Source organism: Eptatretus burgeri, chromosome 4, assembly GCF_056783735.1.
Source record: "Eptatretus burgeri isolate ZD-2024b chromosome 4, Ebu_testis_v1, whole genome shotgun sequence".
In the NCBI taxonomy this organism is placed as follows: Eukaryota; Metazoa; Chordata; class Myxini; order Myxiniformes; family Myxinidae; genus Eptatretus; species Eptatretus burgeri.
Genome location: NC_140964.1, coordinates 67,224,112 through 67,251,611, shown reverse-complemented (window position 1 = coordinate 67,251,611; position 27,500 = coordinate 67,224,112). Strand labels below are relative to the sequence as shown.

Genomic DNA, 27,500 nt, shown 5'->3' with positions numbered 1-27,500 from the left:
GCCACTGAATTAATACACCAGGGGGTTGACTCAGCCTGTCATCCTTCCGAGGTCGGCGAAGTGAGTACCAGTGTACTGGGCCGGTGTATACACCGATTAAAATAGGTGTACCATATCCCTGTGTCGTAAGAGGCGACCAGGGTTGCGTCAGGAAGGGCATCCGGCGTAAAACATGTGCCAAATCACTATGCGGACCATACGGATGATCCACTGTGGCGACCCCGAACGGGAGCAGCCGAAAGAAGAAGAGGAAGATATATATATATATATATATATAAATATATATATATATATATATATATATATATATATATATATATATATATATATATATATATATATATATATATATACACATATATATACACACACACACACACACACACACACACACACACACACACACACACACACACACACACACACACACACACACACACACACACACACACACACACACACACACACACACATCTCGTCGATTTGTTTGGTGATCTTTCCAGAGTGACAGGATTTTCCAGGATTGAAGGGTATGTTGCATTCAGCAAACCCGGATCTAATCATTTTGAGATCAGTACCATCCCACTAACAGGCAGATCGCTGCTCTGTCTGTCTGATAGAAGGATTATGTGCTCCACTACAAAATGGGAAATCTGTAAAAAGGAAGACAGGGTTTTCCACTTCATCTCAGGGGTCACTGATGTCGTTGAAGAACAAGATTGGTTCCAAGATACTGCCTTTGGCCCTCCAGCCTCCATCGGGAGATGAGAGAAGAGCATTACATTGATAGCCACACATTTATATTGCTTTATAATACAATGAGCAACAATGTGTTTTATAAACCATGGCACAGACTGATTTCTATATCGCCATTGGTATTTTGTTTTTTTCCAAACAAGTGTTTAAATTATTAATCATTACTAACACCATGAGCATATTTAATGCTTCATGAAGTTTATACATAGCTCCCTGCCTGTAAGCTAATTCGTCCTGTGTTGTGCAATTTTTCTTCTTGGAGTACCCACTTTTATTTATCAGGACTGGAACAGCTACTGTTAGGTTGTAGTCCAAAAGAGAAAATTCACCAGCAATGCAAGTTACGTGAAGCATTGGTGAACACATCTGTGGTCACACCTGGACTGCAGGATTACCTGTTTTATTACTTGCGAAAATTGAAGATTTCTCAAGTATATTGATTGGTCTTATTCGTTCTTCTATCGCTGTCTGTCTGCTTGTTTGTATGACAATCACCTGCAGATCATAATTTTAAACCAATCTTCATAAAACTACATCATCTGGAAGAGTTTGTCGAAGGCAAGAATTCTCTTGTTTTTGAGGTCAAAAGGTCAACATAGGCCAAAGGTCAACAACTTTGTCAGATTTCTAAAATCCTCAATTTTCGTCCAATTGACTTTAAATTTGAAGAGGATTTATATTGCAGGTCACATAATTCAAGCAGCCAATTATTTTTGAGTTAAACATCGACCAAAAGGTCAACATTGGCCAGAGGAGAACAACTCTTTGACCATCTCCTCTCCGGCCTAACCACCCCCCCCCCCTCGTTTGGTCTCTCTGAGATATGTCCCGCTCATATTTCCGCGCAGGACACTCAAGGTCCGCCAACAACCCCCTTCTGGTAAAACTACCAAAATCAAAAATCACTGCTCGCATTCACTCTTTCATTCCTATTTTTCCCCACCTTTGGAACAAACTCCCACACTCTCTTCAATCCCACTCTTCCCTCCAGGTCTTCAAAACAGCTGTTCACCACCATCACATATCTTCTCCCATCCAAAACTCTGATGTTTTCTACCCCTGCTAATCCACCCGACACCCACCTCCTTCAAATTCCCTGCTTTCCTTCCTGAAGGTCCCTGTCGTGTAAGGACCTGAAAGTCCCTGTGGTGTCCATCTTATTTACCCTGTGTACCCTGCCTCGTCCCTCTCCCTTTCACAGATCTCCTCATGTCTCTGTTCCCCACTCTTTTTTTCCTTCCCTCTCCCACTCCTCTTGTCTCCTGCTCCCCTTGTTGTATGTTCTGTGTGTTAGCTCTCATACGAGCCTCGACAGTGTATCAATTTTTTTTTAAACTTTGCTGAAATTCCTAAAATACTATTTTTTTTTTGGATACCTTGTCGAGGCTCGTATGAGAGCTAACACACAACGCACAACAAGAGGTGCGGAAGTGGGAAGGACAAAACAGTGGGGAACAGACATTAGGAGATCTGTGGAAGGGAGAGGGATGGGGCGGTGAACATGGGGTATACAGGATGGACATTACAGGACTTACAGGAAGGAAAGCAGGGAATTTGAAGGAGGTGGGTTTGGGGTAGATTAACGGGGGTTGAAAAGATCAAGGATTTGAATGGGGGAAGATGAAAGGTGGTGGTGAACAGCAGTTTTGAAGGCTTGGAGGTCTGAATGGGATTGAACAAAGTGAGGGAGTTTATTCCAAAGGTGGGGAAAAAAGAGGAATGAAAGAGTGAAGGTGAGCAGTGATTCGTGATTTTGGTAGTTTTACCAGAAGGGGGTTGTTGGCGGACCTTGAGCGCCCTGTCAAAATATGGTAGGCACAAATCGCAGACAGAGCAGGGGGGGGGGGGGTTGACCGGAGAGTAGATGGTAGAAAACAGAAAGACCACCGACCTGCCTGCGGTGAGAGAGTGAGAGAGGCCCAAAGACTCAGCCTCATCACGGGAGATGCCAATGATCCGAAATGCCTTGGTTTCCGCAGCGTGAAGGCGAGAAAGGTGGGAGGCAGGAGCACCAGTCCTGACGGGAGAGCAGTACTCCTTCAGGCTGTGGACGAAAGCATTGTATGTGCTCAGGAGCTCAGGTGGGCTGAGGAAGGACCTTAGACGACAAAGGATTCCCAGTCGCCGACTGGCTTTGGAGGCCAGGTTGAAAATATGGCTCTCCCAGGAAAGATCATGGCAGATAGTGAGACCCAGAAGCTTGAAAGGAAGTATTTCTTCCAGAGGATTGTTGAGAAAGTAGATGTAGATTGGGGGTGTGGGGGGTGCAAACAGTCCTTTCGGAGAGGCAAAGTGAGAGTGTTGGATTTGTCCGGATTGAAAGACATGTTCCATGTGTTGAACCAGTTTGTGGTGTTACCCAGACCTGCAGTGAGCGAAGAAGCTGCTGCTTGCCGGTCTGAGGGATGACAGATGGTACAGCAGAGGGTGAAGTCATCAGGAAAGAGATAAAGAGGATTTTCCAGAGAGAGATTTTCCGGAGAGATCATTGATGAAAACCAGAAAAATAACAGGGCCCAGAACGCTGCCTTGAGGAACTCCAGCCTGGACAGGAAGAGGGGATGAAAGAACTCCATTTCAGGCCACATGTTGACTGCGACAGGAGAGGAAGTCTGTGAGCCATGAGTGGAGATGGCCTTGGGTACCATAGGAAGAGAGTTTGGTGACCAGGGCAGGGTGCCAGACTGTGTCAAAAGCACGCGATATATCTCGGGATATGGCTCCGATTTCATGTCCGGCATTGAGGACCTCCCTCCATTGTTGGGCGAGCAGAAGCAGCTTATCCCGAGTAGAATGACCTGGTCTGAAACCAAATTGATGATCGGAAATCAAGCCATTGGAGAAGAGGAAGGATTTAATGTCTGAAGCGATGATGGATTCCATCACCTTGCTGATGATTGGGAGAAGGCTGATTGGTCTGCAGTTGCAGGGTCTGTTTTTGCACCTTTCTATGTAGGGCATTAATGTTTGCTGATCTCCAAGCAGATGGCAGATGACCTTGAGCAAATGAGAGCATGAATAGAACAGAGAGAGGGTGAGCAAGAGCAGAGGATCAGGTTTTTAGGACACGTGGGCTGATGCTGTCTGAACCGGTTGCAGAATCTGGGTCAAGGTTTGACAGCAAGCTCTCCACCTTGTCAGAGGAAAAGGACACAGAGTGCAGGGACAGTTGGGTGCGACTGGGTAAGCTGGGTACATAAAGCGATGGGTTTTGGACACAAGATTTTGATGCAAACACCGAGTTTAGGCATTCAACCTTTTCATGTGCGGTATCAGCAGTGCGGCCATTTGAGGTAAGAGAGGGAATGGAGGGGGAAAATCCATCAGAAACTGATTCCATTAGACACCACCAGGATTTGGAGGGAGAGAGGCTTGAGAGTTCAGACTTGAGCTTTGAAAGATGTTGTTTTCTGGCTCTCTTGAGGGTAGATACACACTTGTTCTGAGCTTTATGGAAGGAACTGAAATTTCCCCAGTTGGGTTTCCTTTCCATCAGGCAAAAGCAAGTTGTTTCAGGACAACTGCCTCGCCACAAGCTTCAGTGAACCAAGGGTGGGAGGAAGGGTGGGATAACTGAAGACGAGAGGGGATAAATTTGTGCATGAGGGAGAGCAAGTTTCTTTGAAAGAATTCCCAGGATGAGTTGATGTTGGAGAAAGTGGCGATGGGAGACCAGTCTAGAAGTTTGATGGCTGTTTGGAGACCCTGCCAGTCGGCTTGAGTGAAATGCCAGACTCAACGGTGCTGAGGTGGTTCTCTGATAACAGCAAGAGAGATGTCCACTTTGACAAGCACATGGTCAGAAGAACCGATTGGAGCGAAGGAAGAACAGCAGATATTTTCAGGGAAATTTGTCGAAATCAGATCCAGAAGAGACAGAGTACCGTTGGTTATGATCCTGTTCCGGAAATTGACTGATTGAGTCAGTCCCAATGAGTCGCAGAAAGCTTTTGCTGAAGTTCCATGACAGGTGAGAGAGGTACCCACACCTCGCCAACTGTCATGATGACAATTGAAGTCACCACATATGAGAAAGAGAAAGTTTGGATGAGAAGATGTAAGTTAGTCCATGTTTTCGGATAGTGAAGTGTAAATGGAGTACTTGGTGTTTGGTGGACGATACATTACACATGTAAACATGAGGTGGGAGTGGAGGGAAAGCCGTAGCCAGAGGTATTCCTGGGGGAGTGGGGGAAGTGCATGGAGAGTGAGGAATGGAGTCTTTTATTAAGAGAGCAACTCCTCCACCAGGACGAGGCTCAGGTCTGTCATACTGGAGGAGGGAGTAACCAGAGAGAGATACTTGGGAGTCAGAGACGTCTTGAGGGAGGAAAGTTTCTGTTCGGCAGATTTTGTCTGGTTTGTCAGTGGCAACCTATATGGAAAGATCTGTAAGGTTTGAGCGAATGCTCCAGATATTTGAGGTCCACACTGTTACTGAAGAAGGAGGGGAGGAGGCTTTGGGTGCAGGGGGTGGAAGAGGAGGGGGAGGGTAGGACAAGGGAGGAGGGGGAGGGTAGGACAAGTGAGGAGGGTGGAGGGGAAGTAAAGAGAGTTTTTGAAAGAGTGTGGGGGATTGCAGAATAGGTAGGGGAGGGGGCCGGATGAGGAGGAGAAAAGGCTCTGTGGTGCTGGGGGAGAGGGGAGGGCAAGAGAGGGAGCAGAAGGCTGTTGAGGATTTGAGGAGGTGGAGTGATGAGATGGAGTTGAGAGGGCTGGGGAAGGAGGAAGCTTTGTGGATGAGAGGGGGGCAAGTTTGAGAAGGGTGAGTGAGGGGGGTGAATGGTGGAAGAAGGGTGAGTGGGGAGAGTTGAGGGAGAAAGATGAGAGGGAAGTTTGGAGGGAAAAGAGTGCGATGGTTGCTTTGAGAGGGAGCGGTGAGAGGGGTGAGTTGGCACTGAAGTTGTAGTTGGGGAAAAAAAAGAATGGTTGATGGAAATCGAACATTCATTGCAAAGTGGGGTTTTTTTAATTTTAGGTCAGAGATGCACTTGAAGACATTTCTTGATGGATTCGTTAAAGGCGAATTAAGAGAATGGAGAGAAGAAACGCTGTAACAGTTGGATTAATTTGGCAAGGTATGAGGGAAAGCTCGAATTGAGAGCAGTCTGTTGAAATGGAAGAAGAGTAGTGCATTATGATACAGTAAAGAGAACCACATGTGTGAAAGATGAAGATGAAGTATTATAAGAGATGGTTTTTTAATAATTCTTTTTATTATTATTGAGACAGAGAGCGTTTTCATCACATTAGGTAATGGAAAGTTTGGAGAAAAAATCGTGAGATGAATGGTGAATTGGAATCGGGAAACGCAGGGGGTGCAAATAGATCACGTGGTTACAGGAAAAGCACGTGGCTATGGGATGTGTGTCGTCAAAGGGTGAATTTATTTATTTTAAATAAGGATTACGTAACATTCGGAAAAGGGTAGGTTGAAGTAAAATCGTGGAGGTGTATGGTGAATTTGGAATGGTAAATGCAGAGTGAGGCGGATGGGTGGATGAAAAATATCAGGAAGAGGGTGGAGAGAGACACGTGGTTCCAGGAGGTGTTTTGAGAGAAAGGATGCAAGGAAGATTATTATTTTTTTGATGGATTTTTGAGGATTAGGTAAGATTCGGGAATGGAAGGTTGTCGGAAGAAATTGTGAAGGTAATGGTGAGAGTGGGTCATCTCAAGTAGAATAAAGATGGTGTGCCAGCAGAAGGAGGAAGAAGAAGATGAGGAAGAAGAATAGGGATTGGGACTCATGGGTATGCAAGGAGAAAGGTTTTAAAAAAATTTTATGTTTTTTTTTATTTAAGACAAGAAACAGTGTTTCGTTGGGAGAGATGAGGGGTGCTGGGAAAGTGGGGAAGATAGGAATTGAAGGTAATAGGGAGATAATACAAATAAAAACAATCGTACACTAAGAGGGGAAGGATGGATCGGCCTCACGGATCCTGGTAAGACACGGTCGACAAAAACTCACGAAATAGCACGATTTTTTAAACAAAACCGAACTAGGAACACACAGAAACATGTAGGTGAGAAAATAAACAGTTAAAACAGGACAGATAATGGAAATAAGGACAGATAATAAAACAGGACAAATGGAAACTTAACTTTGAGAAAGTCCGCAGAGATCCCTGAGAGAAACCTGCCATTGCTGCAAACCCAGAACCGGAAGTCTTTTTCAAAGATTTCTAAAATCCTCAATTTTCATCCGATTTGACTTGAAATTTGAACAGGATGTGCATATCAGGTAACTGAATTCATCCACCAATTATTTTTGATGCCAACATCGGCTAAAAGTCAACATCGGCCAAATTTCTAAAATTGTAAATTTTCATCTGATTGACTTGAAATTTGAAGATGATTTGCATATTTCGTCATTGAATTCAACCACCAATTATTAAGGTCAAATTTGTTTTATGGATTTTGCAAGTATCGTGCTACGCATGACATCTTTCTTGTTTGTTTGTTTGTCTATTTGTATGTCAGTCGCCTTCAGATAACAATTTTAAACCAATGTTCACGAAACTTCACTAAATGGTATAGTTCGTCATAAGCAAGAAGCCCATTGTTTTTGAGATCAATAGGTTCACAACTTTGTCAAATTTCTAAAGTCCTCAATTTTCTTCCGATTGACGAGGAATTTGAACAAGATTTGCATATCAGGTCACTGAATTCAATCACCAATTAGTTTTTGAGGTCGGCATCGGCCAAAAGGTCAACATTGGCTAAAGTTCAACTTGTCTGAGATTTCTAAAATCCTCAATTTTCATCCGATTTAGTTCTAATTTGAAGAAGATATATATTTCAAGTCACTATAGCCTGGTGTTGGCGCAGTGGTTAGGGCAGCGGCTTAGGATCCAAAAGGTCCTGAGTTCAAGCCCCATTGAGCCACTGAACTAATACACCAGGGGGTTGACTCAGCCTGTCATCCTTCCGAGGTCGGCGAAATGAGTACCAGTGTACTGGGCCGGTGTATACCCGGGTTAAAAATAGGTGTACCAGATCCCTGTGTCGCAAGAGGCGACCAGGGTTGCGTCAGGAAGGGCATCCGGTGTAAAAAATGTGCCAAATCACTATGCGGATCATATGGATGATCCGCTGTGGCGACCCCGAATGGGAGCAGCCGAAAGAAGAAGTAGATATATTTCAAGTCACTGAATTCAACTAGCCAATGATTTTTGAGGTCAATGTAGAGCAAAAGGTCAACATAGGCCAAAGGTCAACAACTTAGGTGAACTTTCTAAAACCCTCAATTTCATCCCATTAACTTGAAATATGAAGAGGATTTCCAGATTTTGTCATTGAATTCAACGACCAATTATTTTTAAGGTCAAATTTATTTTATGGATTTCACAAGTTACGTGCTATGCACGACATCTTTCTTGTTTGTTTGTTTATTTGTATATCAATTGCCTACAGGTCACAATTTTAAACCGATCTTTACGAAACTCCATCACATGGTAGAGTTCGTCATTTGCAAGAAGCCTATTGTTTTTGAGCTGAAAAGGTCAACATAGGCCAAAGCTCAACAACTTTGTCAAATTTCTAAAATCCTCAATTTTCATCTGATTGATGAGAATTTTGAACAGGAATTGCATATATGCCTGGTGTTGGCTTCATGGTAAGGGTGGTGGGCTTAGGATCCTGAGTTCAAATCCCACTCTGCTGTTGAATTAATACCAGGCGGGGTTGACTATGCGTGTCATCCTTTCGAGGTCTGCAAAATGAGTGCCAGTTTGCTGGTATACTGTGTCGAGAGTTGTGACCCGTCCAAGATTGTGCCCAATAGCCCAGGAGACTGCTTAGACAGCACCAATGCTCTGCACAGAGTATGGTCCTGATGGATGGATGGATGGATTTGCATATCAGGTCAGTGAAATCTACCACCAATTATTTTTTTGGTCAACATCGGCCAAATTGCTAAAATTGTCAATTTTCATCTGATTCACTTGAAATTTGAAGAATATTTGCGAATTTGGTCATTGAATTTGACGACCCATTTTAAGGTCAAATTTGTTTTTTGAATTTTGCAAGTATTGTGCTATGCACATCATTCTTGCTTGCTTGTTTGCCTTTTGAAATTTAATTTAAAGCCCCTGGGGGAGCTTTATTTAAAACACACGGGGGACAAGGACATTAGATGATGCTCCACTCTGACATAGTATGAATTGAAAGGCCATTAAGAGACATTGGACATTCATACAGTGTATTCAGGTCAGGCCAGATTACATCTGTGACTTGCTTCAGGTACCATGTAAACCTGTACTCACCTGTTTCATGGTCGGTTTTTTGGTGGCCACACCGTCTCCCACACCAGGTTCTCTGGTGAGGAGGGTGTATGATGTGGACACCCAGCTGGATTAAAAACAAATCCTGTCAAAGGGCGGAGGAGCTCCTTGTGAGCCAACGGCCCTCCATATCTAGTGCCCAACTGTGTCTGCTGGCATCCTCCTGCAGTTGGGTTACGTTATTTTCAGAGGTTAGTGGCAGGATTTGCCCTCCGGCCACTGTAAAACACTTCTCTCCGCAAAACAAAAACGTAAAGAAATCTGAAAACTCACTCCTGTGAAGCTGCCCTCCATAGAGCAGGTCACCGGATTATGGGATTGGGGCAAAGCCTTCGGGACCCCCACTCTTTGATTAGAGGAAAACAATGTGGTAACCTTCCCGGGTCAGATTGTGGTCATGTGTGTTGGGATGGTGCTGAGGTGTCGTTCACCAGACGGCAGTCTCCTTGGATTCACCTGAGGCGGTCCCTTCTGGTTGGTACCTGGAATGTCCTATCCCAAAGAGAGGATGATCACCTGTCTCTGTTATCATATGAGCTCAAGTGTTTCAACATCGGTATTGCAGCACTCTCTGAGGTTTGGAGAACAGATAGTGGCGAGATCGTGTCGGGTCATGACACCTACTATTGGTCTGGTCGCTCTGATGGTTACCATGCCCAAGGAGTTGCTGTAGCTTTGTCCAATAAGCTGACTCCAATGACAATTGAGGTAACACCGGTCAATGAGCTTATGAGACAATGGGTTCATCACGCCTTTGGTGTCGTTTCCCTGGTCTCTGAATATGCACTGACTGAGGCAAGTGATCTGACTGTGAAGGATGCATTCTATGCCACCCTCGAGTCTGTGGTTGTTCACTGCCCTAGGCGAGATACTCTTCGAGTCTTGGGGGATTTTGATGCATTGACTAGAACGGATAGGGATGGTTTTGAGACATGTATTGGTCCCCATGGGTCTGGAACTGTGAAATAGAATAGCACTAAGTTCCTTGACTTTGCAAGAAGTCATGGATCTCAGGTGGCTGGTTCATGGTTTCAGCGCCCACAAGCTCATCGCTGGACTTGGTATTCCAACGCTGGTGGTGTGGCAAAGGAGATTGAATATGTGCTCGTTGATTGTCGCTGGAGGGCGATCCAGAACTGTAGGGTCTACTGGAGTGCTCAGTTCCTCAATACCGACCACCGGCTTGTTGTAGCAACTCTGAAGTTACAGCTTAAATCCAGGAGAATGGTACCATCCAAGCCTTGGCTGGATGTTGGCAAGCTCAAGGATGAGAGGGTGTCTGAGGAGTTTGCGAATAGGCTGAGTGAGGATTTTTTTGCGGTGGGGGTGGGTCTGGGTGCTTTTTGGGAATCCTGAAGAGTTGTGGCGTGCCTTCAAGACCAACATCCTTGATGTTGCCGGTGGATGTCTTGGAACTCACTGTATGGCGTAGAAGAATTTTGTCTCTCAAGGGACACTGGATACCATTGACCAGAGTCACAGGCCCAGACTTAATAGCAGAGCTGAGCTGTTCAGGGAGTTGGGTAAAACTGTAGGTGCACTGAGGGGTGGACAAGGAGACCGATGTGTACTTTGAGCGGCTGTACCAGGCTGATCCACCAGCTGTTGAGTTTGGTGTCAGGGGTGTTACTCTGCCCATTGCTCACATGCCAGTCAACTGTGATCCACCTTCGTTTGTTTAAACTCAGGCTGTGGTGAACCGCTTGAAATGGGGGAAAGCTCCTGGGATCTTTGACATCCATGCTGAATTTCTCAAGGCTGGTGTTAATGCTGTGCTGATGTCATTGCATGCAATTCTGTGCTCTTCCTGGAACACATGCATCATCTTAATTGACATCATCATCTAAAAGAGTGGGGCCTTGTTATCCCTCTCTGGAAAGGGAAGGGTGATCACCTGGACTGAAACGACTACCGAGGGGTGGCGCCTGCTCTCAGTGCCAGGCAAGGACTTTGCTTGGATAATTCTTGATGAGGTTCGCCACCATCTGGTTGAGCACCAGCACCCAGAGCAGTCAGGATTTACACCAAAAAGGTCAACAATTGACTGTATCCTTGCCCTTTGGGTCCTCGCCTAATGCAGACGAGAGTTTTGGCAGGGGCTGCTTGCAGCCAATGTTGATCTCTGCAAAGCGTTTGATTCAGTGAATCAGGATGCCATCTGGAGGAGTCTTGGTCTTTGTGGGGTGCCATAAAAAATGATCAATCTGATGTCTGAACTATTCTCTGGTACCGAGAGCGCTGTGAGATGTGGTGATAGCATCTCTGACTTATTTCCAGTTATAACTGGAATTCAGGGGGTGTGTACTGGTTCCCACACTTTTCAGAACTTATATGGACTGGATCTTGGGGAGGATGTCAGAGAGATCAAACTCTGGTGCATCGTTTGGGAATGTCAAGATCTCTGATCTTGATTTTGCAGATGATGCAGTCATCTTTGCGGAGATTCTGGATGTCCTTTTATGGGCCCTCGAGGTGCTGCTTGAGGAATCGGAGCCGCTGGGTTAAGGGGTTTCCTGGGTTAAAACTAAGTTCCAGGCTTTTAATGACATCTTGGATGCTGCTATCTTGTCTGTACCTGTTTGTGGTAAGGATGTTGAGGTCGTGGAAGGATTCACTTGGCAGTGATATTCATGTCTCTGCTGGCTGTGAGTCAGAGAACAATAGATGTCTGGGTCGGGCCTTGGGAGTCGTGGATTCACTTGATCATGGGGTGTGGTGCTGTCGGTACCTGTGCAGGAGGATGAAAGTCTGAGTCTTCAGTTCCTTGGTGCTTTCTGTCTTGCTCTACGGATGTGAAACTTGTGCTTTGGCCAGGGATCTGAAATGGAGACTTAATTCCTTTGTTACCAGGTCTCTTCGGAGAATCTTTGCCTATCGCTGGTCGGCTTTGTGTCCAACGAGCGGTTGCTGGGGAGACTCTAGTGAGATTTGTTACCTGCATAGTCCGTGAGCATCAGCTGTGGCTGTATGGAAAGGTGGCTCGTTTTCCTGATGCCGATCCTGCTCACTAGGTTCTCTCAGCAAGTGAGCCTCGTGAATGGAGGACGGCAATGGGCGGACAACTTGTCTCGTGGTTGCAACAGGTTGATCAGCATCTCAAGGAGATGGGGATTGGCCAGGCATCTGCCTGGGGGATGGCCAGACGGAGGCCCCGTGGCGGAAAGTGGATGCAGCGACGTGCTGCTCCGGTGCATGCTCCCTTACCTGAACTGACAGTGTATGGGATCAGATATCAGATATTTGAAGAAATTCCATTCAGTGTGAGAATACGTAAAACGACGAGTGAAAATATACCAAAGGAGGATGAACGGTAGAAAGTCATTTTGTAGACCAAGAACCAGATGGAATCAAACTTTGGAGAAGGATCTAATGGAAGCTGGAATTTCTCTGGAAGAAGCATATCAAGCCAAGATAGGAAAATGTGGAGAGCTGTGGTTCTGGCTTTATGCTGCATTGCAGCAAGAAGATAGTGATTTGGATATTGAACCTGAGATCCCTGCATAATGTGATCTTTTCTCAGATGAGAACATGAAAAACAGAGGAACACTTTATAGTTTTGCCTTTGAGTGAATGCTCATCAGTCAATTCAATGAGCAAGCCATTTTCTCATTGTGTTTAAGCATGCTTTTGTGTACATAGTCGAGGCTCATGAAGAGACAGCACACTGAATGGATCAGGAGGTAACAGACAAAAACAGGCTGCAAAACACACATGCCTGGAGAAGGAAACCCCAAGGAGGAAAAACTGGAGAATTACGAGTGATTTGAGTGGGGTTAACGAAGGTAGAAAATATCATGGCTTTGGATTGGGAATGATCTGTGATGGCAGTGAACAGCTGTCTTGGAGACGTGGAGGGAGGGATGAGATTGAAGAGGATGTGGAAGTTGATTCCACAGGTGGGAAAGAAGATGATGTTGGTGCACTGTGTGAGTGCTGCAGAAACCTGGGGGGTGTTTGGGGAGGGGGAGGGCAATGTACGGAGTGAGCAGAGGGTTCAAGGCCATAAAGGAGGCGGTTGAAGACAGAGAGACCACCGACCTGTCTGCAATGGTGAAGTGTTATGCCCAAAGACTCAGATTCAGCATGAGAGATTTCAATGATCTTGGTTTCCACATTGTCAAGCTGAGCAAGATGTGAGGCAGGAGTCAGCCCAAATTGGAGAGTAGTACTGTGGACCCATCAAGATCCATCAAGCTGTGGATGAAAGCCTTGTAGGTGTATAGGAGTTCAGGTGTGCCAAGGAAGGACTTTATATGACAGAGGATGCCCAGTTGGCAGCTGGATTTGGAGGCCAACTTTGAAATATGGTTTGCCCAAGAAAGATCATGGTTGATAGTGGGACCTAAGAGTTTGAATGATTGACCTCCTCAAATCAAAAGGATTGTTAAGAAAGTTTATGGTTGGGGGGTTGCCAGACGGATCTTTCGGAAAGAGATAGTGCAAGTTGTCAGGATTGAAAGACATATTCCAAGTGTTTGACCAGCGTGTGATGTTGTTTTTTTTCAAGGTCTGAAGAGGGAAGAGGTAGCAGCCTGCCTGTCTGAAGGATGAGAGCATCACAGCAGAGGGTAAAGTCATCAGCAAATAGATAAAGAGGATTTTTCAGTCATAGAGATCATTGATGAAGATCACGAATAGGACTGGGCCCAGAACACCCTTGGTGCACTCCAGTTTTGCCAGAGAGTGGAGATGAAGGGATTCCGTTGAGACCACACATTGGCTACAAAAGTAGAGGAAGTCAGTAAGCTTTTGTGTGGAGTTGGCCTTAGATGCCATTGACAGACAGTTTGGAGAGCAAGGCAGGATGTCAGACTATCATGTCCAAGGTGGAGTGACCTGGTCTGAAGCCAAATTGGTAATCTGAGATGAGGTTGTTGGAGAGAAGGGAGTATTTCACATCAACTGTGATGATTCCATGACCTTGCTTGTGATTGGAAGTTAGCTGGTAGGTCTGCAGTTGAGGGAATCAGCTTTTGCACCTTTTTTCATGCAGTGCAGTGATGTTTGTGGATTTCCAAGAAGATGGAAGATAACCGAGTGCAAATGACATGGTGAAAAGAGCAGATCGGGTATGTGCAAGACCAGCAGAGCAGGTTTATAGGGCGCGTGAGCTGATGCCGTCCGGTCCAGTAGCAGAGTCAGAGTCGAGTGTTGGAAGAACATTCTCCACCTTCTCAGGTGCAAAAGACAGAGTCCAGTAGCAGTTGAAAACAACAGGGAAGGTTGGGTACCGAGGGTGAGGTGTTGGGGATTTGGAAGCAAACACAGTTTGCAGTATTCCAGTTTGTAGCATTCACAAGCATATGATCAGATTGAGGCATTGAGCCTTCTCACGAGTGGAGTCTGCTGTGATGCCATTCGATGAGAGGGAAGGGATGGAAGAGGAGCATATTCCAGAGACAGACTTGACAAGGTGCCACCAGGTTTTAGAGGAGGAAGACAAGTTTGACAGGTCATTCTTGAGGTTGGTTAGATGTTTTCTAGCTCTCCTGAGAACAGACACACACTTGTAGACTTTTTGGAAAACACTGAGATTGCCTTAGATCAGAATTGCCTCCCGGGAAGAGAAAGCAAGTTGTTTCACAGCATCTGCCTCATCACCATAGGCGGGAAGAGCGATAGAATACTTGAAGACGAGAAGGGATTAATCTGTGCATAAGAGAGAGCAGGATTCTGTTGGAGAATTCCCAGGCTGAGTTAATATCAGAGGCAGTAGATATGGAAGACCAGTCTTGAAGAGAGATGTTGGTCCCGGCTGCTTGGAGTCCCTGCCAATTTGCTTGAGTGATGTGCCAGACTCACCAGCATTGAGGCAGCTCTCTGAGAATCGGCAGAGAGATGTTGACTTTCACAAGCACATGATCAGATGAACGAATTTGAGCAGAGGAAGAGCAGGAGACATTTGCAGGAAAGTTAGTCATCACCATGTCCAGAAGGGAGTATTTGCCATTTGGAGAAATCCAAGTTCGAAAGTTCACACATTGAGTCAGTCCCATGGAGTTTCAGAAGTCCTTTGCTGAAGTGCCATGGCTGGCGATAGAGGTACCAATACCTAGCCAAGTTGCATAGTGACAATTGAAATCACCACTCACATATGAGGCAGAGAGAGTTTGGATGAATGGTTAAAGGTTTGTCTATGTTGTCTCCAAGAGAGATGCAGATGGAGTCATCACTGTTAAAAGAGGACGGTACAACACAGATGAGCAAGAGGTGGTCAAAGGTCAGTACAGGGGCAATGAGAAATTGAGTTATTGATGTAAAGCACAATGCCATTGCTGGGGCATGATTCAGGCCGATCAAATCAGAGGAGTCAGTAACTGGGGAGACACACTAAGGAGTCAGGAACATCTTGTGGGAGGAAGGATTCTGGTTTATTGGCAGCAGCCTGGAGTGAGATCTGTCAGGTTAGAGCAGAAACCTCAGATGTTTGAGGTCCACATAGTTAGAGATAGGGGGAGGAGGCATTGGGATGGTGCAGCATGTGTGGAGGGCTAAGCTTTGCAGGGGAGAGATGAAGCTTTGGGGGGTTGGGGTGAAGGGCGAGGTTTGAGAGTGTGAGGCGTGGGGGAAGGTTTGAGTTTGTGGGGTGTCGGTGAATGTTTGTGTGAGTAAGGGGTGCACATGTGGTACACATATGTAAGGGGTGCAGTACTTGCTGCACATATGTGAATTTTTCGAATGTATCTCTTAGTTTGGTATAAATAAATACAATACCTGTGTTATACCTGTACCGAACATTTTATTTTTTTTTTCAATGCAATTTCACGCTTTCCTGATGCAGTGCATGGTGTAACTGTTGCTGCTGAAGATGCTGCTAACTGTCTGTGGCTCATCACCAACTGCAAAACTTGTCCCAACTGCAAAACCCCCATTCAGAAGAATGATGGTTGCAACCATATGCAATGCACCAAGGTAAAAGATCTGTGCATATTTAAACAGTCACATTTTCATTGTCGTCAGAAAGTCTTTCATGATGGCGTCTCACAATTCATGTAAATTCACTCCTTGTTAGGAATATAATGTGAGATGTTAAAAATGCTTTACTCTTTTCTTATTTTTTACTCATTGTTTGCGAATACTTTTGCCCTGTAAGTTTGATGCATCATTTGGGAGACATGCTGCGTGTCTCTGCAATGACAAACTTGATTCTTAATGAAGGTATAGTTAAGGTTGAAAAAAAAAAATCTTCAATGAGCTGCAGACATGTTAAAAAATACAAAAAAACATTTTGCTCAAATGTCAACAATGGTATTATTACTGTTTACACATACCAAAGCCTGGTGTTGACTTAGCGGTTCAGGTGCCTGGTTTGGGATCTACGGCTCCTGAGTTGGAGCGCATGTCGACCATTGAATGAAACAACATGTGGGGTTGACTCAGTCTGTCATACTTCTGAGGTCTGTGAAATGAGTACCAGTATACTGGGGTAATAACCACTCGGGGTAACCTGAGTCGGAGTGGCGACCCATCCAGGATTGTACTCCATGCCAATGAAACTGCCTTGGCAGTCCTACGTGCCTTTACGGCATGAAAGGGGTGGTATTGTGTATTATTATATTACACAGAGCAGACCTTTTTTAAATGGTGATTCAAGCCTCATGGAGGAGCTTGGACATCCCATGCAGGACAAAGACGATGTACCTCAACATTAATTAGAAGAATATTAATAGTCAATGGAGAAATCAACAGTCTTATGGGTTTGAATCTGGGATCCCAGCATGAACTACGTGTATTTGGATTGCCTATCTACACTATATAGACCAGGGGTTCCCAAGCCCAGGGTTGCGACCCAAACATGGGTCACGAGGGCCTTCTCATGGATCACGGATGACTATGCGCTGCTTGATCTTGCAGCGATTATTCGGTATTCAAATGTTGACAACTTGCCAACTTCTCACAAATCTCGGTCTTTAAGGAGGAGTTTTCACGTCAAAAGCGTTTTCTCCAGGGATTTTATGGGAGGTGTGGTACCAAGTAGATACCAGTAACATTTGGGTCACGGAGCAAATGTGATTTCAAATTTTGGGTCGTGGACAAAAAATGTTTGGAGCTATGATATAGATTGCAATGGCTTGTACTTTGAGCATCATAACTTTAGGAGAGGGATAAACAATGTGTAACGTATAGGAATAAACTTCATCCTTTACAAAGTTTATTTTCTCTATTTGGTTTTCTTGCAAGTCACAGGATGAATTTTACATCCACTTACATGGGGAATTGTACATCCACTTGTATGCTGAATTGTATATCTACTTGCATGGGAAATTGTACATCCACTTGTATGCTGAATTGTATATCTATTTGTATGCTGAATTGTACAATTGTGGGATTTCAATCTCGTTAAAAGGTTGGGGACTTTTGGTGGGGAGGTGGCCTGAGGACATGAGGTTGGAAGGAGGATTGAGAGCTTGGGGTTGGATGGGGGTGGGGTTGAGGACTTGAAGAAGAAAGGGGGAGGGAGGTTGGAGAGTTGTGGTCGTTGGGCAGCGACGCGAAAGATGGGAAGAGATTGGAGAGAGCATGGTTGAGGACTTGAGGTTGGGAAAGGGGTGGAGATTAAGGACTTTAAGAGGAAAGGGAGAGGGGAGGACAGAGAGATGAGATGTGGGGAGAGATAGAGTTCATAGAGATGGTGGTTGAGGCTAGGTGGGGGTGGGGGGTTGACAACTTGTGGTGTTCGGTGTTGAGTGAGGATTTTATGACTTGAAGAAGCAAGGGTGAGTGGGACAGAGATGGAGTAGGTGGGGGGGGGGGCAGGGATGGAACAGAGAGTTGGGAGAGGGGTTGACTCTTGGTGGGGGGGGGGGTTTGATGATCGTGGACTTTGAGTTGGGTGGAGGGGGGGCAGTGGAGTTGAGGACTTAAAGTCACAATTTACATAATGTGGAATTTTCCAGTCTATATAAATAATACACTGACTACTTGCAAAATTGAAGATTTTTCAAGTATATTGGTCGGTCGATTTTGTTATTCTTTCTGTCTGTTTGTCTGTCTGTCTTTGTCAATTGCCGACAGGTCACAATTCCAAACTGATCATCATGAAACTTTACCAAGTTGTAGAGGTAGTCTCAGCTGAGAAGCCTATTGATTTTGAGGTCAAAGGTCATCTTGAGTAAAATTTCCAAAATCATCCTTTTTCATGCCATTGACTTGAAAGTTGAACAAGATCCATAAATTGGGAAAGCAACTATTTTTGAGGTCAAAAAGTCAACGGTCAACTCAAGGTCAAGCTTCTAAAATCATCAATTTTCAACGGAAAAATCGTCAATTTTCATCCAATTAACCTGAGCTTTCATTAAGATTGTCAATTTTAATCTTACTGAAATGGACAATTTGATGTATCCATGGCAATTTTGCAAGTACTGTATTGTGCTCTGAATGACATCTTTTTCTTGTTCTGTTTATTTGTTTGTTTGTTTTTTTTCTTAAATACTCCTCAACTAAGGACCATTAAAACCCATGCCATTATGAATAGAAGGTCTTTGTCCAAGGAGTTCCGATTAGATTATTTTTCCATTACCAATGATCTTGTTTGTTGTTGTACACCATTTAGCTTACTTATCTGATATTTTTACTGAAGACTGACGAGATGACGGAATCTCGTAAGATTGTGAATTATACACTTGACTGACAACCTCCTTGTCATCGTTTCAGTGCAAGCACGATTTCTGCTGGATCTGCTTGGAAGAGTGGAAGAAGCACAGCTCATCAACGGGAGGTTACTACCGCTGTACACGTTATGAAGTCATTCAGCAGGTCGAGGAACAATCACGGGAGATTGTGGAGGAGGCAAGTATGCTGCTTAAAACTTATTTCCATTCTACTGTCATTCCTCCTGTGATGACTCTCTCACTCTCACTCTCACTCTCACTCTCTTTTTAATGAACTACAATTCATATCAATTGCCTTTTTGTATTTTATTTCTTGTTATGTTTTCATTTTGCCAGTGCCAGTGGTTCCCAACCTGTGATACGCGTACCACGCCTTCCAGGTGGTTCGCGAGCACTTTCGGGCTCAACCTTTAAAAAAAATGATTTGGCCTGATACATCTGGGAACCCTGACACACACTCGGCGCTGGCAGTTATCCCGCTGCCTCCTGTGAATACATTGATATCTTACCGAATTGAGTTTTTCTGGAACCAGGTTGTACGCGGCGACGGTATGGGACCTCCAAGTGGTACTCAATCAGAAAAAGGTTGGGAACCACTGTTTTATGCCTCTGCAGCTGAAGTCTGGGCTGGAGGCATTATGTTTTTGGGTTGTCTGTTTGGCTGTGCATGCATTGTGTGCTGAGCATATTTTTGTTACTGTGATAACTTGTGAACAACTGAAGATATTTAACCAAACATGGTACATATAAGTACAATGATGTAATGACTAACTGATTCGATTTTGAGTTCAAAAGGTCAAAGGTCTATGGTCATGTTAACTTTAATTTAAAATTCTTGTTACCACAATAACTTGCGAACCACAGGAGGGATTTCAAGCAAACTTGGCAAGAGTATGGACTGCAATACAAAGATTAATTGATTCAATTTTGGGTTCAACAGCTCAAAGGTCATGTGCCCTTTGAAAATCGTTTTGCAGATCATAATTCGAGTTATGCATCTGATGATTTCTGATGCATCTGAAAACAAGCATCTGATGTTTTTTCTCTTCTACTTATCTGTCTCCTCTCTCTCTCTCTCTCTCTCTCTCTCTCTCTCTCTCTCTCTCTCTCTCTCTCTCTCTCTCTCTCTCTCTCTCTCTCTCTCTCTCTCTCTGTCTCTGTCTCTGTCTCTGTCTCTGTCTCTGTCTCTGTCTCTGTCTCTGTCTCTGTCTCTGTCTCTGTCTCTGTCTCTGTCTCTGTCTCTGTCTCTGTCTCATTCTCTCATGTGACCTTTAATTTTTCATGTGCTCTTTAATTGAGATCAAACATAACAATGGGTTGACATCTAACATTTCCATTGATCCATTTGCATCAATTCTATTTTCTAGTTTTCCTTTCTTTGTGTTTATGACACTTATGAAATGCATTTGGAGTAGAGTTGTTTGTAGTTGGGATTGGACACCATATTGTAAGGATAAAATAACAATCACCATGTACCATGGAGTACGGCATTTCTCCATGTGTAGGGATGCCACGGGAAAATATGGTTTCTCATTCAAATGTGTACAAAATGATATGCTTAAACACTACTGTAGAGTGAAGTCAAAAGCATTTAAAAGCCAAACCTTTTATTCTCGACTGTTTCATTACTAACAAGAATGAAAAAATACCAGAATACATTGCTAAAGTATCACATCAAGAGATCGCAAAATCGCCGATTTGTTCATCCACAGATTTGTTGATAAATGTTATCGTGCCGAGCACAATAATGGCTCAAGCAATTACAATGATTCCAATGGAAGGAAGTGACATTTTCTCTTGGATATTGCATCCTTGGGTATCTCTTGCATATCTTTTGACATTTTTCTGTCCTGATCCCACAACAAGCAAGTAAAAAGACATAAAATGTCATAGCCCCCGTTATTTTCATAATTTTTCTGTATGGAGTTAAAGGGCGAGCCCATATTTATGTCCAACTAAAATGACTGCCAGTCTACCAGTTGGCCATCTTTGATCAGATCTCAAAATAAACTGAGGTGCATGTGTATGCCATCATGTGCTGTGCTTGTGCCAAGTTTGAACAAAATCAGACCATGCATGTCTGAGAAATGGTTAGGGACGCATTTAAGTAACAAAATGGCCACCAGTCGGCCATGTTGGACCTGATCTCGAAAAACAATGATGTGCATATGTAAGCCATCATTCATTATCTGGGTGCCAAGTTTGAACAACGTCGGTAAATACATGTCTGAGAAATGGTTGAGGAGGTGTTCAACATCAGGTTTTTTTTTTTTTTTTACAACTGAAATGGCCACCAGTCGGCCATATTGGATCTGATCTCAGGGGAAAAAATGACATGCTTATGTCAGCCATCATTCGTTATATATGTGCCAAGTTTGAACTTGATATTGGTAAATGCATGTCCGAGAAATGGTTGAGGACGTGTTGGACACCGTTTTTATTTTTTTTTTTACAACTAAAATTCCGCCAGTCAGCCATTTTGAATCTGATGTCAAAAAAAAAATGACGTGCATATGTATACCAGCATGCGTTGTCCTTGTGCCAAGTACAAATAAAATCGGTCCATACATGTCCGAAGTATGGTTGTGGATGCACGCGCGCACGCACACAAAAATTGAGTGAAAATCCATTAGCCCCTGTTTCAGACCAAGTCCAACGGGGGCTAATCAAATACACAATTACACCAACTTACACGACAAATCTACAACTACCTCGAACATAGATATTTTCATGCAATTCCCACTATTGGCACCTATCACAAATATGTCAAAAGATGTCGTGATGGCAATCCATAAAAGGATTGAGGTGTCATTCCTACCTTGTCATTCCTTCCTACCTTATTTGGTTGTTTTTGGGGGATTCCATCCCTTAATGTTTTTCATTTTTAAAAAGTTTTTTCTGACTTGTAAGATTTGTCTTGAGACTTAAACATGTTATCTTATGAAGACTGTTTTTGGTACAGAGGTTAATCTTTGACCAAATTATCTCTGTGTAGGCAGAGAAGAAACACAAGAAATATCAGGAACTGGACAGGTTTATACACTACTACACACGCTTCAAGAATCATGAAAACAACTTTAAGGTTTGGAACCTTTATCATGATGAACTTCTGCTTTTTGTTTTTTAAAGCCTCATCTTTTGTCAAGTCATTCGCTTTATTGTTGGGTGTTCAGTCTTTGTTTTCACCACAGCTGGAACAACCTTTACTTCATAGTGCTAAAGCCAAGATGGAGATTCTACGCTGTGCTCTCAATACAGGTGGAAAATTAACTTCATATTGATTCTTCTCTTCTCACCCCTACACCCATGCTCCCTCTGACATTTACCTTTGCCTTGATTTTGGTTCATGGCAGTTGTGCACCCATTTCTCTTGAATAGAATTGACTTTCTGTTGCATGCACTGCTGTTACTGCTTTCAAGACTATTTGATAACTGAGATGAGATAGAACTGATCCATCTTTGAATTTTTCACTTTACATCCTTGAAAGTTTCCATGGCTAAGAACCAATCCTGGACAGGTCACCCCTCCATCGCATGGTGCAGGAATCGTCCATATGAATTGAACCAAAGCACATAGGCTTTACCAAGGAAGGTTGGAGTTATTTTGTAAACTAGATAGGAAACAGAAAAGGGGAGGATTGGGGAAAAAACGAAGGGAATGAGTGTTAGGGGTAGTGGAAGGAGAAATAGCAATGCATTTGTTGGAAAAGAGGGAATGGGAATATATAGAACATGAGACGGGGATCTGTCTTTTTCCTGAAATCTGTTTTACCAACAGAATATTTAGAGTGGTTATATAGCCTTCACATAAGCGTGGTGTTGGCGCAGTGGTTAGGGCAGCGGCTTGGGATCCAAAAGGTCCTGAGTTCAAGCCCCGTTGGGCCACTGAATTAATACACCAGGGGGTTGACTCAGCCTGTCATCCTTCCGAGGTCGGCGAAATGAGTACCAGTGTACTGGGCCGGTGTATACCCCGGTTAAAATAGGTGGACCATATCCCTGTGTCGTAAGAGGTGATCAGGGTTGCGTCAGGAAGGGCATCCGGCGTAAAACATGTGCCAAATCACTATGCGGATCATACGGATGATCCGCTGTGGCGACCCCTAACGGGAGCAGCCGAAAGAAGAAGAAGAAGAAGATATAGCCTTCACATACAGCCCCGTGGTTCTGATGACACTATAAAACGAAGAAGAAATAGGATGCAAGATGACTATTTGTGTTATGGCTTATAAGTATGGCACAGTGCCCTATATATCCACCCTAAATAACTGTGCAACTCCCTCACTCCCTTCCCTGCAATACTTGTACATGTATTATGGAGATTTTTCCTTTGCTTTGATGGATGCCAATCAGGTGTTTATGATTCTGATATGGTTTGGAACCTGTGCTGGTGTTGTGCAGCCCAGAAAGTGGATACCACTTTCATCGAGGATGCTGTCATGGAACTGTTGCGTACTCGAAGAGTACTTCGTGGTTCCTATGGCTATGGGTTTTTCTTGGAGCCGAACAGCACACAAAAGGAGATATTTGAGATGATGCAGGTAAAGACAAGTAAAAAAAGACATAAAATGTCATATTCCCCGTTGTTTTAGTAATTTTGGTGTCCGGAGTTAAAGGGCGAGCTCATATTGATGTACAACTAAAATGTCCGCCAGTCCACCGGTCGGCCATCTTTGATCAGATTGCAAAATAAAGTAAGGGGCATGTGTATGCCGTCATTTATTATCTGTGTGTTACGTTTGAACAACATCGGTAAATGCATGTCCAAGAAATGGTTGAGGACGTGTTCAACATTGGGTTTTTACCCCTCAGCCTGAATTGGCTAAGGGGTATTGTCGTCATATCATAGGCGTTGTCCGTTGGGCATCCGGGCGTCTGTCAACTTTTGGTTTCCGTCGATTTCGAGGAGAACGCCTTGTCCGATGAAATCCATTTTTGCAGGGTATGTTCAGCTTGAGTAGAGGAAAGTTCCTTTCGAAAATGGGCGCGCTGCGATTTTCAATGTGGCCTTCATGGCAGCCATCTTGAAATTGGTTTCCGGACAATAACTTGAGAACGGCTTGACAGATTGATTATATTTTTTATTTCATTTTGCAAAGCAAAAATAAATGTCAAATGACATCACAGATGGGGTGCTCTGCTTTTCTTTTTTTTTCTTCTTTTTTTTCTACTTGCACTTGATCTGGTGTTGTGTGTGTGCGTGCGTGCGTGCGTGCTGCGATTTTCAATATGGCCACCATCTTGAAATTGGTTTGCGTCAAGGGGCTGAGGAGTTATGCCCGCTTTGTGGTGCTATTTTTTTACAACTAAAATGGCCACCAGTCGGCCATCTTGGATATGATCTCAAAAGAAAATGGTGTGCATATGTAAGCCATTATTCCTTATGTGTGTGCAAGTTTGAACATCCGTAAATGCATGTCCGATGAATGGTTGAGGACGTGTTTAACATCGGGTTTTTTACAGCTAATTTTTTTTTTCATATTGAAGGCTACAGGCACGGACTGAATCGTCCTCATCGAGGCCAAGCCTTAAATAAAAGAACTGCAATGTAAAGTCAGGAGGGAAAATGAGTGAGTAAGAAAAATGCATGATGAAAAGTATATGATGTTTGCTTGCAAGAAAGAGAGATTAAAGCTAGACCGGTAACTATAGTTTTAGTGAGGCAGAAAGTAAGACCAGCAATCCTGACACGGAGAGTGCAAGATGGTTCCGGGCATCATTTTAATGCTCCTTGGATCTGATATAGAAAAACAATAACGTGCATATGTAAGCCATCATTCCTCATCAGTGTACCAATTTTAAACAACATCAGTAAATGCATGTCTGAGAAATGGTTGAGGATGTCTTCAACATCAAGGATTTTACAACTAAAATGGCCACCAGTCAGCCATCTTGGATCTGATTTCAAATAAAATTGATGTGCATATGTATACATACCATCATGTGTTGTCATTGCACCAAGTGAAAACAAAATTGGTCCATACATGTCCGAGATGTGGTTGTGGATGCACGCACGCATGGACACAAAAATTGAGACCAAATCCATAAGTCCCCATTTCGGACTGAGTCCAATGGGGGCTAATAAAGTGGTTGCTAAGTCACACCACACGTATATTCCTATTGTTTATTGACCTGCCATAGGATGCTAAAGTTATACAAAAATAAACATTTGATAATACTTCACCATTCTCGTACTCCACGGTCACGTTTTCTGGAATTATGGAAGGTTTGGTGGTTTACACTTGCATGTTTTGACAATCTCTTCTCACATCAAAGGAGTCCCGCTGAAAGAAAAAAAACATCGTTGGGTGACTTGTCTTCCTGCTGCCGTGAGCTCAACTGAAATGAGATTATATTAATTGGACAAATAGCAGTTGAAAGTGCTGCATCTTTAAAGTTTAACATTCAGTCAAACCTGTATAGAAAGACAAACGTCAAAAGTTTCCTTTATAGACAAGTGACTTTCTGTACAGGTTCTACAATGGCCATTTTGATTTTCATTTAAAGCAAGTGTATCTCATATCACACATGTACTACCCCTGTTAGTCCACCCCATACGGTCCGTCTCCTTCACATTCCTTGCTTTCCTTCCTGAAAATCCCTGGAGTGTCCATCTTGTTTACCCTGTGTACCCCACCCCATCCCTCTCCCTTCCACAGATCCTCTCATGTCTCTGCTCCCTCCTATTTTGTGCTTCCCTCTCCCACCCCTTTTGTCTCCTGCTCCCTTTGTTATATGTTCTGTGTGTTAGCTCTTATATGAGCCTCAACATTGTATGCAAAAAAAAGAAGCCTATATCATGTTAACATGTCATTTTCACTCAAGATTTTCATTGCTTTGTTGTGCCAATCTTTGTTATTTTATATGCTCATTAAAATTGAGGTGAGAAGCTGGAGAGAAGTTTTTAGCTTGCATCGTCGTGAGATTTCACGACGCTTAATAGACAAATGCATTACCGACACCACGACAAGGACTCATCTCATTCGGTGTCATATATTGGCCCTGAAAAAGGCCATTAGGTTTGTCAATTAAGCATCAGGTTGGACGTTTTTTGAAGAAGTCAAGTGTCGGCGTCTGCTTTCCCATTTTGCACTCTGCCTGCAACTTCTCCACGTCCATACAGCTCCACAAAAGGTTGCTCTACTACCTTACAAATAGCAATCAGTCTTGCTGCACAGTCGTTGATGGACTTTAGCCTACCTTCCTTCAGGACTGTGACCTACGTCTCCATCATCAGTGTTGTAATGCTTAGAGCATCTGCTCTGAGTCTGGCAGGTCGGTGGTTGTAACCCTGGCTGAGTCATACCAAAGACTTAAAAAATGGTACATGCTGCTTCCTTGCTTGCTCTCAGTATTTAAAAGGATAGAGGATGGACAAACAAGCATAGGTTGGTAATAATAGTGTAGGCTACCTTTAATGGGTCTAAAGGCCTCCTCGTACATCAAAAGTTCCTTGTAAGGGAACTCATTTGATTGTTATCACTTTCCTCATCAGGATCAGGTTCATTTTCTTCTTACCTGTGCTGGAGGTTCTCCAAAGTGGATAGGCACCTTTTGATCAAGCTTCCTGAAACGGTGGCGCTTTATTCCCTTGCCGGTGACGACGGGGTCTCCTCCTCTCTAGGGGTATTACCACAGAACAACAGTCATTCGTTCTTTTGACCACTTGCCACCAGAATGATCCTCACCTTTGAAATGCAGTGTACAATCAACTGAAGTTTTGAGTTGAAAATTAACTCTGTCTTGAACCCTGTCTCCTCCAAGTTGAAAATATCTTTCCTGTGCATGTCTCGAACAATTTCAGATAGCTTGGCCTTCCACTCCTCCACCGTTGTACTGTCGACATCCCCACTTTCACCAAATATCTTTCTGAAGACCATGTTGTGTCTTTGACAAAAAGCCTCGAGACAATGATTGGTCCTCCACCTCGAGATGCTGTGTGCTATCTCTTGAACTTTCTTCTGAAGAAGGATCGTGCTGACAGGAAACATTTTAGCAGTTGATTGTTTGAACCACTCATGGTCATAGAGCATGGCATTGATCTCATTGCCAGTCTTTCTGATTTTGCGCTTGCGTTTGAGGGGAGCGTTGCCCTCAAATTCTTCAACCCTGTCTTTTTACTGCTTGACAATGTTTGGAATTTGTGTCTTGCTGCAGCGATGACCTTGTACATTGAGTCTCTCGGCAGCTCAATTTCTGTTGCTCATCCATCTTGATGATCTCTTTTTTTTCTCTCTCTCTTTTCTGTTTTTGCATGTCCCTTTCTTTTCTTTTTGCATTTTGTACAGAAGAATTTTCAAAATAAACTTTGCTGAGAAATAAAAAGTTCTAAACATTATTATTTCTTAAAAATATTTTTAACCTTGATGGTATTTGTGGTGTCTCTGTTCCCCACTGTTTTGTCCTTCCCACTCCTGCCACTCTTGTCTCATGCCCCCCCCCCCCTTGCTGTCCGTTGTGTGTTAGCTCTCATACGAGCCTCTATACAAAAAATAATAATTATAATGAACCTACTATATACATGGATAAAGTATTTCTACTTTTTTTAATTGATAGATTTTTTTTTTGTCCCCTGCCCCTCCTGTGGTGTATTGGCCTGCGGGGGCAGGGCACAATGCGGGGAGCGTTGTGGAGGCGTGGAGGAGTGGTTTTGGAGGTCACGTGCCTGCAAGGGATAAAGGTGTTCGCGCCGCCTGAGGCGTTGTGTAGTCTGTAGTAGTGTGCATCCAGACGGGCAATAAAGAATGTTCGACAATCCTCACGGCTATCCGAGTCCTGCTGCCCTCCGGACGTTACACCTCCGACAAGGTCGGAGACTGGGAACATTAAAATGAGCTCTGTCCAATTG

The 27,500-nt window shown here is 43.8% G+C and overlaps 1 protein-coding gene across 8 annotated transcripts in view; it reads left to right on the top strand.

Annotated features, from left to right (window-relative positions):
* Positions 1-27,500, top strand: part of ANKIB1 (ankyrin repeat and IBR domain containing 1) — a 207,046-nt gene that overhangs the window by 144,552 nt on the left and 34,994 nt on the right. For 7 of the 8 annotated variants that reach the window (XR_015057498.1, XM_085878528.1, XM_085878527.1 and 4 more), the window contains 5 exons: positions 15,823-15,953; positions 18,696-18,834; positions 21,652-21,734; positions 21,826-21,910; positions 23,054-23,193. Coding sequence is in view for 7 of the 8 variants with exons in the window: in XM_085878528.1 (XP_085734654.1) it covers positions 15,823-15,953; positions 18,696-18,834; positions 21,652-21,734; positions 21,826-21,910; positions 23,054-23,193 (578 nt within the window). In the remaining variant the exon portion in view is untranslated. The remainder of the gene's footprint in view (positions 1-15,822; positions 15,954-18,695; positions 18,835-21,651; positions 21,735-21,825; positions 21,911-23,053; positions 23,194-27,500) is intronic. The other variant, XM_085878529.1, reaches the window with a different exon arrangement.